We start from the raw sequence: 14,756 nt of genomic DNA on the forward strand, positions 1-14,756 counted from the left end.
GTCTTTGTTGCACTCTCTCCCTGCGTTTCCTGTAGCCCATGCAGTGTGCATCATTTGGCAGGCCTTCCTGCTTACTAGATCACGTGGTACATTGACTTGAAAAATTCATGTTCATCCCAAACTTTACAGCTGCAAATATATATTTTATAATTCAATTATTAGGATCTTTCCATTTTCCCTTTCGACACAGCAGGCAGCTTCCCTCCCTTGTCAGTGGAGATGGATTTCACCCAGATACGTTGTATTCAAAGTGGGTTTATACTCTGAAAAGCGGCTGTAAAAGTGACACTGCTGGGGCCCAGTATTCATATTCTCTCTCTGCAAATTCCAGATCAGATTTTCTCAATTTACAAGTCAAAACATTATTCATTTTTTTTCTTCCTCTTGGGATCTGAAACTCCAGCTGGATTCTTCCTGCCTCTGTCGTCACGGCAGTAAAGATTCTAGGATGTGTACATAGCTGGCAGTGTTGGGGGTGATGTATGAGGCAGACTAGATCCAGCTCACTCATTAGTAACTTTACTGGTTTATGCAGGTCTAATGGAGAGAACAGTCTCTGGCACAAAAGTCAGCTGGTATATCTCAGAGATGGGAAGCAAAGAGGGGCCTTTTTTAGTCCCTTAATATATATTAACTATATTGAACAGTACAGATGGTACTTCACATATTTCGGTTGAAAGTTTCAAAAGTGACTAGTGGGTTTGGGCATGTGACGTTGAGACCTCTTTAAAGAGCTTGATTTTTCAGAGGGCAAATGCTCAGTGCTTTCTGAAAACAAAGCCCTTTTAAAGGTGTCTCCAATTGGGCACCCAAAATCTCCCTCGTCACTTTTGAAAAGCTTGGCCTTTGACTTTAAAAAAAACCCAAAGCACTTATACACAATGTAACATTCCATCCTGGGGTAAATATCCTTCATAACGTACTGCTTTTGTCTCCTGGAACCTCTGCCCAGCTATACTTCCGCACTGCACCATCAGTATTGATCTTAGCACCCTCAGCTTGCTCCCCTGGGAAATCCCCGGAGAAAGGCCAAGTCAATAAATCTGGGCTTTTGGGCCAAGGAAAAAAAAAGAATAGTCACAGAGGAGATCATTATACAACCTTCTGTTGTAAAGAAAATATGTAGGGTAATAGGAATGTTTCAAGCACCTTCTATCTGAGCATCTATATACGATGAACATTAATGAGGAAAGTTCCTCAGGTGTGAGCCAATCAGAGAGGCCAGTAATAATCTGGCTTTAAAGATGCGTAAACTCAGAGAAAGCCATATGACCATCGTTTACACAGGAAAGACCCTGTCTGTAGAATCCAGGTCTCCAGCCTTGTGTGCTTAACTACAAGAACTTACAGTGTGGAATACATGAGACTTGATTCCCTTTTCCCCTCATTGGGGCACTGGCCTGTCACAAGCATGATCAGTAAGGTCTCATTGACACCGGTGACTGTCTGGATCTCCGATATCCTTAGCGCATCTCCCTTAACACACAACTGTCATGAGTAGTGGTGGTGGTAACGAGGAAAGAGTCTGGGGGCTAAAGAGTGGGACAATCACTTCATTTTACTGTAACTGCAGCAGGTCTCTCCCGGGCTTATCTATTCCCCCACCGCTTAGCACACATCACCTGTATTACTGATGCCGAAGCCTTCGCCACATCTGCAGTGGGTCCTGCAGTACGGTTCTCTCCATGCCCGTGTGACACGCAGCACTGTGTTCATATTAGCATTTTAAAACCGAGGGAGCAGCTGCACGCTAGGGAAAGTGCATTCATTCTCCTCCAGCTGGTTACGCTGGGTAGCCCCGGCAGGGGGGCTTGCATTGAAGCCGGGACCCTTGCTGCTCTCAGTTCGTTTGGCCAGTGAGGCTCTGCTCGTTAGTTTGATCGAATGCGCTGTCACCCAGGATGGCCTGCTTCTCCGCCAGACAGTGGCGTTGGCTGTGCCGGCAGCCACGTGTCTTGTGCCTTGGCTAGAGAGAAGGGCTGGCGCTGGTCATGCTGAGATCTGAAAGGGTGGTGGGGGAGGAAATGAATCTCGTGAATAGCCTCAGGTTAAATTTGAGTTAGTAGGAAGCAGCTGATCCAACGCAGGCAAGATGGAATCAAACAAGACTGACTAATGTGTTGCCATATGAGCCTGCCAGAGGTTTTATTCGCTGCCTGTGTTTTGCTCTTCCCAGCCCCGGAAGGGAAGCGTTCCTCTGGGCTGACAGCTGTGTGGGTAGCTCGCAACCGCTTTGCAGTCCTGGATCGCATGCATTCGGTAAGGGCCACACTCATCAGGGTCGTCTCTTTAACTGTGTTTTGTCATTTGAAAGTCTGTACGCACGGAGGGGGAGACACAAACGGCTAATCAGATTGTTGTCGGTTCAAGTGTATTGGTGGGGTGCTGTCGGGAAGATCTGGCTCTGAAGTTAGGTAAAAAGGAAGCTTAATGTAAAAATGAAATTTAAACTAATGAAAACAGTTTTTGTCCTTTCTTTTTTCTAATGTTCACCAACACCAACTAGCCACGGTGAAAAATACTTATGCTGCCATGCACACCTCTTGCAGTTTAAATAAAATAGTTGTATACTATTTAGTTTGTGTTGTATTTAGTTGTATCATCGTCAGGCTATTTTTGGTGAGCAGACATTGAATGCTTGCTACATCTTAGTTTTGTTCTTCCTTCCTTCCTGGCTTCGTTCTCTGATTCCTTTCCTTGGATTGGCCTCTTCAGTGTCTACTGCTTCCTCTCTTCCTCCAACCCTTTATTTCTGTTTGTTTCCCTATGCTGAGCTCTCTGCTTTTTCTCCACTGTATCTTCTCCACCCATACACCTGCTCACGCACAGTGCTTGGAAATCTTACCAGAAGGTTGAACTTCATTAGCCAAAGAGATATGGAGGATGTGATATTTTCTCCCTCCTTTCAGTCAGAACAGAAAAAACAGCTCCTCTCCACCCCGTCAGAGCGGAGGTTGGGTAGGATCCCTACCAGCACATGGACCATTGATCATGCTTTGTGGGCTCCATTTTTCATTGGGCCTCTAGCTACTAAGTGTTGATGCATTTGAACACCTCCTTTCCCCATTCAACAAACAAACCCCTTTGCTGTTGTAAGGAAGAAGGATCTCCCTTTTTCCCCCCTGCTCCCACTCCAGACCCTCGTGGCTTCTACTAGGGGAAGAGAAATCTCCCCCGGCCCTCTTCCAGACTTCTGCTGTAAGTGCTCGACAACTCTGCCCCAAGGATTCTCTTTTAACACAGTGAAGAGAGCAATTTGGTGTTTAGACTTGATTTTCATCGTGGAAGGGAAATCTTTTGGTTCTTCCTATCTAACTCTCTCTCTTGATTTCCCCCTCCCCGCACGACAGATCCTAATCAAGAACCTGAAGAATGAGATTACCAAGAAAGTGCAGGTCCCGAACTGTGATGAGATTTTCTACGCTGGCACTGGGAACCTTTTACTCAGGGATGCAGACTCGATCACCCTCTTTGATGTGCAACAGAAGCGGTAAGGTCCCACCTGCTGGGAGAGATTTCATGTTGTAATCCTGCCAACGTGTGCCTTTTGGGGACAGGCCATGGCTATTCATACGCTCCAAAACCTAGCGTCAGCTGCGAGCTGTGTCAAATGGATCCAAATCCCAGCTACTAGCGAAGTGTAAACGTTCTGCAGGCATTGTCACCTTTCGCAGGGGAAAATGGGCACGGTCCCCCATGTCCATCTCTACAACTACAGAACACTAGAGACTGGCAAAGGAAAAGACTCATTGGTTTAGGTCAGGGACCCGACTCTCTGTTGCCTTGTACCTTGTGACATCATTTACACAAGTTCAACGTGAGTGTGAAATGCTGCCACCTCAGAATGTGATAGCACTTTGCACTGATCATGCATCTGGCCAAATCCCTAATTCAGTGCAGGATTGATCACTATAGTATATATGTCAGTGCTTCTGCGTCTAGTTCAGCTTTTAAAGGGCCCTGCTGACATACAAACTATGCCTTTTAAACAGCCTTGTATGCTACCGGGGACTTTAGAATCCCAGATTAATAATACTGAAGCATTTACAAATAGATTTACTTTGCATTTCACTCAGTGTTGTGCCTTGAAACTAGCCTGGTTCGTTTCACTTCCTGGTTCTCGTGCACTATCCCAAGACCGGTGCCCTTGGATTTCTAGCACCGCGAGAAGGCTTGCATCAAGTTGTATTGAAACAAAAGTTGCATGGGAAACTCTTTCCTGTGTTCTGTAAAATCTGTCTCTGAAAATAAAACCTGAATTTTGGGCTTAACGTAAATTGTCACTTTACATATCTCAACCTGGGTTGCTTTCGGGGGACTTCTCCTGGCTAGGATAGACTCCAGAGGAGCCAATTCCCCGATATGCTGTGGCCCCTTCACACTAGTGTGGCCGTGTACATTTCATTGAGCTCACTTTAATGCCACTTTACAGTGCCAGAATGGTGTAAGGCGGCCTTAGGGGATCTGAGAATCAAGCCCCAGAGTTCTTGGGAGTGGGAGTCCCTAGAGATAACAAAGCTCTTTTAGTTGGTGAGGAATATTGTGACAGTCTCCCTGAAAGAGGCCCTCATGGTAATCCTGTCTCCCCCTGCAGAACCCAGGCTTCCGTGAAGATCTCCAAGGTGAAGTATGTCATCTGGTCAGCTGACATGTCCCATGTGGCTCTGCTGGCTAAGCACGGTAAGGACCTTTTAGGGTTTTCAGCAGCTCTGCCTGCTCTCAGCTGGGGGCTGTTTAGAACACCAAGCCGCACTTCGGACCTAGTGCGCCGTAGCAGTGCCCATGTGGGAGGTTATGGCGTGGCCAGCTGGTGCGCTGTAGATTCACACCCTGCTTTGCCGCGCAGTAATTTGCTGTGTAGACAAGCCCTCTGTAACCCTTACGGTTTTCTGGACTTCCTCCTCCTCTCCAGCCATCATGATCTGCAACAGGAAGCTGGAGTCCCTGTGTAACATCCATGAGAATATCCGCGTCAAGAGCGGCGCCTGGGATGAGAGCGGTGTCTTCATCTACACCACCAGCAACCACATCAAATACGCCGTCACCACAGGGTGAGTCTGCCGCTTGCAGGGCTCAGGAGTCAAGGGGGTGTCTCTCTGAAGGACCTGTCCTCCCCTCGCCAAATGTGGCTGGGCTTGGTTGGATATTGGGCTGCGCCTCAGCTGCTGGGTTTGGGTATGTGAGCCTTCTCCTCTGCACCTCCTGCTGTCAGGAACAACGCCCTGGGGACCCTCCCTCTGTAGCAACAGCCTCCTCTCTTCTTCCCTGCAGCTCCCCAGGGTGGGTGCAGCTCCCTCTCTCAAAACCACGGCTAAAAGCCTCTCCTCACTCTCCCCTCTTGTGTTTTCGTGGGGGTGGAGTTTATTGAAGCCACTGTGTAAAATTAGGTTGCCTTGATCATATCAGCTCACATCCTAGCGGGTGGAACTATCAAATAAAGGCTAGCTCACTGCTAGCTTAGGGGAGCCGAAATAGCTTTTCAGGCTGAACAGGAATTTGCTCTGTATTTTCTCTTCCCAACACTGGATTCAAAGTCAGTTCTGTGATCCGTAGAGTGAGGCAGTCCTGCAGCCTAGCCTTTGGGTGCAGCTGTACCTTTTCATTTCTTTCTTGTTGACACCGGCCTTGTGGCGGCCTGTTCCCTAGACTGGGGTTGCTGTTATAACCCACGCTAGTGGCGAGGCCATATACAGGGGTATGTGGGTCTGTAGCTTCTCCCAAGCTAATGGACCTGGCCGGAGAGGCGCATGACGTTAGAATGGGTCACGCTATGTAACATACATATGTCGTCTCCTGGTTTAGGGATCACGGAATCATCCGTACTCTGGACCTGCCTATTTATGTCACCCGCGTGAAGGGGAACAACGTGTACTGTCTAGACAGGGAATGCCGACCCAGGGTCCTCACCATCGACCCCACGGAGTTCAAGTTCAAGCTGGCGCTGATCAACAGGAAATATGATGAGGTGAGGGGCCAGGGCATGGCATCTTTCCACGACCTGGTGCCATAGGATAATGCCTGCCACGTGGCATTCTCATTTCCTCTGCCTGGCTGCCTCCCTCCTAGGTGTTGCACATGGTGAGGAACGCCAAGCTGGTGGGCCAGTCCATCATCGCCTACCTGCAGAAGAAGGGCTACCCCGAGGTGGCGCTGCATTTCGTAAAGGATGAGAAGACCCGGTTCAGCCTGGCACTGGAGTGTGGCAATATCGAGGTGAGAGGCCAGCCTGCGCTGGGGCAGGGAAGGGGCTATCTGCACGGGTACTACTCTCTGAATTGCTGCCTGTGCAGGTGGCAGACTGTATGGTGTGGTCTCGGGGAAAGGCTCGTCTGCATTCTGGATAACGTGTGCTGGTCCAGGCACAGCCTCTGAAATTCTGCAGTGAGGCCTCTGCTGGCCCTCATCATTAAGATTTGGATTTCACCCCCAGGGTCTACAGCTCCCTGCGAGCGATGGCCCATCTTAATCTGAACAGAAGCTTGCTTGGAGCAGTGCATGATGGGGCCTGTCGTTTCCCCAGGCTGCACCTCTGTACTAAACAGGAATGTTAAAAATCCATTTAATGTGAACTAACTGGAGGTCCCTGCTCTTGGGCACAAGGTTGGGTGGGCCTGTGGATCCGCAGTGAATTTAGCTAGACCAGGGTGTGATTGGAGGCACAGACCATATGGCGATCCTGAAGAGGGACCAAAATCAGATTGCAGCTTGTTTGGAGCTGTGGTTGAAAGTGATGGTAAAGTCCACATGTGTGGAGTGGGCCAGGGCAGGGATGTCTGCTTTATTTCCTTATTATGCAGCTGGATCAGAGCTGTAGAGAGCAACTGTCTGTCACAGGTATCTGAGAGTCTCACAGAGCCTATCTTTAATGTATCCTCATAACACCCTTGTGAGGCTGTTATCCCCATTGTACAGATGGGAACTGAGGCACAGAGAGACTTGCCCAAGGTTACACGGAACATCTTAGGTGGAGCAGAGAGCTGAGCCCAGGTCTCCAGAGTCCCAGGCCAGCTCACATCCTAGCTGGACCATCCTTCCATCCCTGCTCTCACATCTGTGCCCATGTCTGCCGCATTCTGTTAGATCGCCCTGGAGGCAGCCAAGGCTCTGGACGACAAGAATTGCTGGGAGAAGCTGGGGGAGGTGGCCTTGCTGCAGGGAAACCATCAGATCGTGGAGATGTGCTACCAGCGCACCAAGAACTTCGACAGGCTCTCCTTCCTGTACCTCATCACAGGCAACCTGGAGAAGCTCCGCAAGATGATGAAGATAGGTGAGTCCCGGGGCAGGGGTTAGAACGTCAGCCCTTGAGCCAGTGGCAGTCTCTTTGTGTTCGTACAGCCTACAGCACAGTGGGATCCTGTCCGTGACTGGGGGGTTCCTAGATGTTGTTGCAATACAAATAAAGAATAATAATAACAATTAATAATGGAGCCAAGCAGGGCCGGCTCCAGACCCAAGCGCGCGCATGGGGCGGCATTTTGCCGGCAGGGCGGCAGGCGGCTCCGGCGGACCTTCCGCAGTCATGCCTGCGGGAGGTCCACCGGAGCCCCGGGACCAGCGGACCTCCCGCAGGCACGTCTGCAAGAGGTCCCCCGGAGCCACGGGACCGGCGACTGGCAGCGCCCCCCTGCGGCGTGCCGCCCTGCTTGGGGCGGCCAAAATCCTTGAGCCGCCCCTGGAGCCAAGTGACACCCTGAGAGGGGGAAGAAGGAACAGCTCATAGAGGAGGCTGAGAACTGCAGAGGGGTGGTGACTGTTTCTATCTCGTCCTCTGGTTTAGCTGAGATCCGTAAAGACATGAGTGGCCACTATCAGAATGCCCTGTACCTCGGGGATGTAGCAGAGAGGGTGAGGATCCTGAAGAACTGCGGGCAGAGTGAGTATCGCAGCACCAGCATCTTGTGCCGCTGCCCTGTGGGTTGGGGGACAGCGGGAAAGATCCAGTAAACGTCAGTTCCTGCATCTTTGCTTTGCCTCCCGCTTAAGTGTCCAGAACCACAGCTAAAGGGGGGCCAGGAAGAGCTTTAGCTGCCGCATCGCGGCTGGGTGTGACCCCACTGTATGGCTCTTCGTTTGGGAGCCGAGGATCCCAACACTTTCCCCATCTGCTTCTCCTCAGCCAAGTGTCTCAAAGCGTTTTCCAAACGTTAACCCTCGCAGTGCCCCCTGGAGGCAGCTCAGCATTATCGCCCTCACTTTTCAGACACAAACTGAGTGAGGCACAGAGACGGGATGTGCATTATCTAAAGTCACAACAATTAGTGACAGAGCTGCCAATAGTCTGGGACTCCTGATCACCTGCTTTGACCACTAGAAAACAGTCCATCTTTCTTCCGTGACCCACAACCCCCTCCTGTGATGCCTGTGGGAGCTGATGGGCCCCTGTATATCCTGCCAATCTTACTTTCATCTCGCAAGGCCTAGAGACCTGGTATAGGAAATCCCCTGTCCTTCCGAAAGTTCATGTGTATGGTATATGGGGTGTCGGACACATTGTAAGTATCTTGTGTGACTCATGATTCATATGCCCCCAAACCGTCATCTTTTAAAGATGTTTTACTTGAAATTGACTAAACTTGCTTGTAAAATTCATTCTGTGCAAACTCCCTGAAGTTCAATACTTTACATTTACGCTGTCATGACATTTCTTAAAAAAAAAAAAAAAAAAAAAAGATTTACACAGGGCCCTACAGATGATGTATCCATCTGCCATATGTGTTATGTGCCTTTTCAGAGTCCTTGGCCTATCTCACAGCCGCAACCCATGGCTTGGATGAAGAAGCCGAGAGTCTGAAGGAGACGTTTGATCCAGAAAAGGAAACGGTTAGTGGATCAGCTGTTGCTTCCTGCCTGGTGCCAGGCTCCACCCGGAAGAGGAGAGGATAGCAGTGGGAGTTAGCACTGGGGCCGACGAGGTCGAGGTTTTAGTTGACACCTCCCTGAAGGAAGGAAGGAGCCCCCTCTCCAGCCAGGGCTGAGACCAGCACCTGGCATTACATGGAGGGGAGGCTAAGCCGAGGGTTTTCTTTCCATGCTCTGTAGTTCTGGATCTCTCTCTTTTCAGATTCCAGACATTGACCCCAATGCAAAGCTGCTCCAGCCCCCTGCTGCCATCATGCCTCTGGACACTAACTGGCCATTGCTCACTGTCTCCAAGGGATTCTTTGAAGGAACAATTGCTAGCAAAGGTAGCATTGCGGACTTGGGCACTGTTGTATTAATATAGATGGAATGGGCCCAAATAGTCAAAGGCGTGAACAGGACACACTGTCCAATATTAAATGGGGTTAAACAAGGTCTGGGGTTTGTTATATGGACCTCAGCCTGCTTAGTGCTATGGCAGACACGTTATTAAAAATTCTTGCAACTTCGTATTAAAGATTCGGAAAAGAGTTAAAGCCTTGGAAATGAACAGAATTAAGTGAGGCTTTCGTCTGAACATTCCTTGTTCCCTTTCCCCTTAGCTGGAGAGAGGTTTTAGAAAGAAACCCCATTTGACAGTCTCTGAGATGGTGTTAAAGGTGGTAATAACGGTCCTTTTGGGGAAGAGAGAAGTTAGTTGAGCTGGGCTGGAGTTGTCGTTATGGCGGCTGTTGAAGTCCGATCCTGGTACCTAAAAGACAAGACAAAAATGCACGAGGGGAGAGAAGAGAACAGCAAAGATAGAAAATGCAGCATTTGTCTCTAGTATTGACTTGGACTTGCAACCTCACTGCTGGAAAAACACAGGAACCAGCACATGGTCTTGTGTCACTCTGAGATCTAGCAAACTTGTGTCAGCATGGGGCTGTGTAGGCATTGCTTTTAGCTGCCTCTCTCTTTCACAAGCTTACAGCAGTGCTGCAAAATATGCAGTCTTGGCCAGCTAAGCCAGATTCTTATCGGAGAGAGATGGGAAAGAGAAGAAATAAGGTAGGGAAGGGTAGGGAAAGGATGTATTTGTGGAGGGGAAGAGAGAGCTTCCCATCCCAGGTGGTCTTTGGGCTTTAGAGGGTGGCAGTGTCATCGGGCTCTCTCTCTCTCTGGCCTGGCCTGGTCAGGGCGTCTCAGGATTAGCACAGAGAAGGTCTGGGTCCCTCCTTCCCCTTCTCTCATCTTTCAGCCAGCCAGCACTGTGGTAGCAGCGTTCCTCCCAAAGTCTTTTTTGGTCAGGCCCCCAAAAGGGAGCAGGAGTGGAATAGCCCATCCCTTCATATTTTGTCCACCCTTTAGGCCTTGTTTCCGATGCACCACTTTGGTTCATTGATTACCGGTCTCTCGCTGTTCTTGTTTACCAGGCGGGATCTTCACACAGTCCAGGAATTATATCAGGGGCCTTTTTAGTTTGGCCTGCTTCAGTCTGTCTGTCGCACCGTTTCCCATCAACATTTGCCGTGATAGGTTATTCTGACGTCTTACGAATTTTCACTCACTTTCATCATCGGGGTAAACTTGCAGGCCCAGTTAATCGCAGCAGAACCAACTCTAATTGCGCTGGGCTAGGCAAGCTTTAATTCCCTCTCGTGACTCCAGCAGCCCAGCTGGTAAACCTCTGGCTTCTCCCGGGCCTCTGGTGCAGGCTGGTAGCCCGTTTGAAGATGACATTTAAACCATTCCCAGGAAATCCCCTGGATGCAATTCACCTAGGCTTCAAATGTCTTTGGCCTCTAATGCAGCACAGCTCTGTGACAATAGGAGCTGGGCTGTGGTGGGCCAGCCTAATATCTGAGTCTGTTGGAGTGGGGTGAATGAGTGATGCTGTCCCTTTCCCCAGGCAAAGGAGGGGCGTTGGCTGCTGATATCGACATCGACACGGTTGGCACGGAAGGCTGGGGAGAGGATGCTGAGTTGCAGCTGGATGAGGGTGAGAACACATGCCGGGGAGTGTGTGTGTCGGGGGGGGGGTGTCTCTCCTCTCCAGCCCCGGTCTGACTCTGGCTCTGTTGCACGCGCAGATGGCTTTGTGGATGCCGGGGAGTGTGTGTGTGTGTGGGGGGGTGTCTCTCCTCTCCAGCCCAGGTCTGACTCTGGCTCTGTTGCACGCGCAGATGGCTTTGTGGACGCCGGGGAGTGTGTGTGTGTGTGTGTGGGGGGGTGTCTCTCCTCTCCAGCCCAGGTCTGACTCTGGCTCTGTTGCACGCGCAGATGGCTTTGTGGACGCCGGGGAAGGCTTTGGAGACGAAGCCCTTGGGAAGGGACAGGAGGAAGGAGGCGGATGGGAAGTTGAAGAGGATTTGGACCTCCCCCCTGAACTGGTAGGGAGCTGGGGGGGGGCGGGGGGTGCTCTTGGGAGGAACCGGGAGCCGTAAGGAGCAGGGCTGCAGTGGGATGGGCGCTGGGAAAGCCAGGAGAAGAATTGGAGGCCACACGAACCCAATCTGGGTGGGATGTTTCTGTTGAAGTGATCAGCAGTGAAAGGGTTAATGTCAAGGGTTAAGTTGTTGTCATTGGCTCCGGAACCCAGTGCCCCATTGTGAGGTAGGGGGCAGTTAACACTCTTGAGCTGCTGCATCAGGCTGCCTGTAGGGTCACCACATGGCTTCACACTTTGTTCACACTGACGTCCCCTAGAAATCCATCTGTTCGAGGTGAAAGCCGAGATTCGATGGCACTGGGCTCTGGTGATTGCGTCCTGATGGCTGTTTGGCCTATGAAATGCATGGAGGGGTGTCAGACTAGCCCGTGCCCCAGCTGTCCCCTTGGCAATTTCAGCCGAGGCCAAAGATTGAATGGGCCACGGAGGCTAACCTCCCCTCTCTCCGTTTAGAAGTGATTCTTGAGGTTACGGCTGAAGCACATTAGCAGGGCAGCCCAGGGGTGAGCGTTCAGTGTGCGGTGCCAGGCTGCAGAGCTGTCAGTCACTAACATGGCATTGACTAGCTAATCAGTGCCCCGTTTGCTCCCCTAGGATGTCCCTGCTGGCCCGGCAGGAGGAGCCGAGGATGGATTCTTTGTGCCACCCACCAAGGGCACCAGCCCAGCTCAGGTAACAGGACAAACCCGCCGTGCCTTGCTCTGAAACCTTCTCCCTCGGGCACCTGCCTTTCCTGGTCTGGTCCCGCCTGCTCACCTTCCTGCGCTGGTTAATTATCAGCATCAGGAACTGGTGGTGCCTTGTTGGGAGAAGTGGCTGGAGCCCTGCTGCTGGTGTTCAATGGGATGTGAGTGTGTTGGGTAGCATTGGGCAGGCGTGACACCCCCCCCCCCCGCCACAGCCCCTCTTGTAATGCATTTCTTCCTCTCCCCTAGGTCTGGTGTAACAATTCCCAGCTGCCTGTTGATCACATCCTGGGTGGTTCCTTCGAGACAGCCATGCGGGTAAGTTATCCCAGAGATCCCCTCTCCCCCTCCTGTTTGTGACCCCTTCCAGCAAGGGGTAGTCGGGCAGAGGGGTGTCAGCTGATATGGGGTGCTCAAGGCAGATTATGCAGTAGTCTCATGCCCCATGCTGTTCAGTTTGAAGAACAGTTAGAGATCCCTTCTCGGGGTGAGATGTTAATGGGGAGATGTGGCCAAATCCCTCCCCAGCGCTCTGGGAGCTGCACCCGCTGCCTTCCTGTGACTGCCTGGCAATACCGGATTAACCTCCCTAAGGAAGAGGAGAGTTTCTCGGCTAAAGCTCAGGACGCCTGGGTTCTCTTTCAGTCTCTGTCGCAGACTCACTGTGTCTGCTCGGATAAGTCCCTTCTCCTCCCTGTGCTTCAGGCTCCCCAGGTACAAAGGAGAAGTTCTAATAGGCTGGGGGGCTAATGTCTGCACAGGATGAGATCCCCGTCTAAGCTGTGGGCGGGGTTGGAGCTGCTCCTACGCAGTGACCTGCCAATAAGTGTGGTGCTTCCCCTCTTTCTCTCCAGCTCCTCCACGACCAGGTGGGAGTGACTAATTTTGGCCCCTACAAGCAGCTGTTCCTGCAGACCTATGCCCGGGGCCGCACCACCTACCAAGCACTTCCCTGCCTGCCCGCCATGTATGGATATCCACATCGGAACTGGTGAGCAGCGAGGCGGAATCCAGCCTCTCCTTCAGGCCTCTCTGCCATTTCCTCTGACTCTTCCCTGGCTGCTGCTGGCGGTTATAGTTACCTGCCGGTTAGCTCCCTGTGTGCGAGTCATGTTCAAACACAAAACAGGCCCCACCCACTCCCTGCCTGGTGTCACCTGCCCTTTCCCTTGACGTAAACAAGCACATTTTGAATAGTTTTTTAAACGGCTCAGTGTTCATCAATGGATCTGGGACCGGCCCCTCTGTTGATAGCACAAGTTCTAGGGGGAATTCCATCCCGGGGCCATTTTCTGATGGACTTTGTCACCCGGCTCTCCTTGTTAGAGCTTAAACAAGGTTAGGCAGGTGGGGTTAGCGCTCCCTTGCCACCTGCTGCTGGTTTCTTCTGGCCGAGCTAGCCTGGAACTTTGGGTATCTGCAGAGGTGGCTGAGGCAGTATGGGATAGCGACCCAGATTTTCCCAGCATGCACCAGTCAGGCAGCAGGGGAGGCTTGGAGACCCCGTCCGTGGTTGCCACACAGCTGTGATGGCCAAGGAGCTGCAGTGTGGACCTAGTGCAGCCAGGCCAATGTGTCACTGACTGGTTGTAGTGCAGAATGCCCCCCCGCCGCCCCCAATCCCCTCCGGGGGTCCAGCTGGCCTCCCGGTTCACAGTTTCTCACTGAAGCTCCTGCCCCTTCCCGCACCTCCAGGAAGGACGCCGGGTTGAAGAATGCCCTCCCGGTCGTCGGCCTGAAGCTCAACGACCTGATCCAGCGCCTGCAAGTCTGCTACCAGCTCACCACGGCTGGCAAGTTCGAGGAGGCGGTGGAGAAGTTCCGCGCCATCCTGCTGAGCGTGCCGCTGCTGGTGGTGGATAACAAGCAGGAGATCGCCGAGGTGAGGGGCACATCTCTCCCGGCTCCCATTCCACTCCCTCTCAGGAGCCGCGGGCGAATGGTGCCTGACTCTCTCTCTCTCCTTGTCACAGGCCCAGCAGCTGATCGCCATCTGCCGAGAGTACATCGTGGGGCTGTCAATGGAGATCGAGAGGAAGAAGCTCCCCAAAGAGACCCTGGAGCAGCAGAAACGCACCTGCGAGGTACGGACGCTGCACTGCACTCCGGTTATCATGGCCAGGACTCCTAGGCTCTGTTCTTGGCTCTGGGAGGGAATGGGCTAGTGGTGATAGGAGACTGGGAATCCTGAATTCAATGCCCAGTTCCTCTTGCGGATTCCCCAGGTGGCCTGGGGTGAGTCACCGGGCCTCAGTTTCCCCTATCTGTGAAGCAGGTCTTGTACTAACCCGCCTCCCATACCATCAGCAGCACTGACTGTCGGCCTCAGGCTGCCTTGTCCCTCTGCAGCTCCACCCCACTGGGTTTGTCCTGCTCCCTCTAGCAGCCAGACTGCATTGTGCTAGGGCGGGGTCGCCTCCCAAGATGCAGCTCTCTCTTTGCTCCAAGAGGTAATTGGCAAACGCTGCCCCCTAGTGATGGTGTTTTCTCTCCCCGGCTTCCCCCAACGCAGATGGCAGCCTACTTCACCCACTCCAACCTGCAGCCCGTCCACATGATCCTGGTGCTGCGCACCGCCCTCAATCTCTTCTTTAAGCTCAAAAACTTCAAGACAGCCGCCACCTTCGCTCGCCGGCTCCTGGAGCTGGGCCCCAAGCCCGAAGTGTCGCAGCAGGTAAGTGTGCAGGGCACAGTGAGGGGGGACTGGGTCCTGGTGTGCTCGGGTCCCTTCACTCCTCGTGGGACCAGGCTGAGCAGGGCAAAGGTGGGCAGGGGAG

The 14,756-nt window shown here is 52.1% G+C and overlaps 1 protein-coding gene across 1 annotated transcript in view; it reads left to right on the top strand.

Moving 5' to 3' along the window:
- COPA (COPI coat complex subunit alpha) overlaps window positions 1-14,756 on the top strand; it is a 32,950-nt gene that overhangs the window by 15,811 nt on the left and 2,383 nt on the right. The window contains exons 14-31 of the mRNA XM_044991704.1: window positions 2,177-2,259; window positions 3,351-3,490; window positions 4,595-4,680; window positions 4,913-5,051; window positions 5,803-5,965; window positions 6,067-6,213; window positions 7,081-7,270; window positions 7,781-7,876; window positions 8,735-8,823; window positions 9,065-9,188; window positions 10,754-10,843; window positions 11,125-11,234; window positions 11,888-11,965; window positions 12,229-12,297; window positions 12,834-12,970; window positions 13,675-13,861; window positions 13,953-14,063; window positions 14,492-14,653. Of these exons, the coding sequence (XP_044847639.1) occupies window positions 2,177-2,259; window positions 3,351-3,490; window positions 4,595-4,680; window positions 4,913-5,051; window positions 5,803-5,965; window positions 6,067-6,213; window positions 7,081-7,270; window positions 7,781-7,876; window positions 8,735-8,823; window positions 9,065-9,188; window positions 10,754-10,843; window positions 11,125-11,234; window positions 11,888-11,965; window positions 12,229-12,297; window positions 12,834-12,970; window positions 13,675-13,861; window positions 13,953-14,063; window positions 14,492-14,653 (2,201 nt within the window). The remainder of the gene's footprint in view (window positions 1-2,176; window positions 2,260-3,350; window positions 3,491-4,594; window positions 4,681-4,912; window positions 5,052-5,802; window positions 5,966-6,066; window positions 6,214-7,080; window positions 7,271-7,780; window positions 7,877-8,734; window positions 8,824-9,064; window positions 9,189-10,753; window positions 10,844-11,124; window positions 11,235-11,887; window positions 11,966-12,228; window positions 12,298-12,833; window positions 12,971-13,674; window positions 13,862-13,952; window positions 14,064-14,491; window positions 14,654-14,756) is intronic.

Source organism: Mauremys mutica, chromosome 17 (genome assembly GCF_020497125.1).
Source record: "Mauremys mutica isolate MM-2020 ecotype Southern chromosome 17, ASM2049712v1, whole genome shotgun sequence".
Taxonomy (NCBI): domain Eukaryota; kingdom Metazoa; phylum Chordata; order Testudines; family Geoemydidae; genus Mauremys; species Mauremys mutica.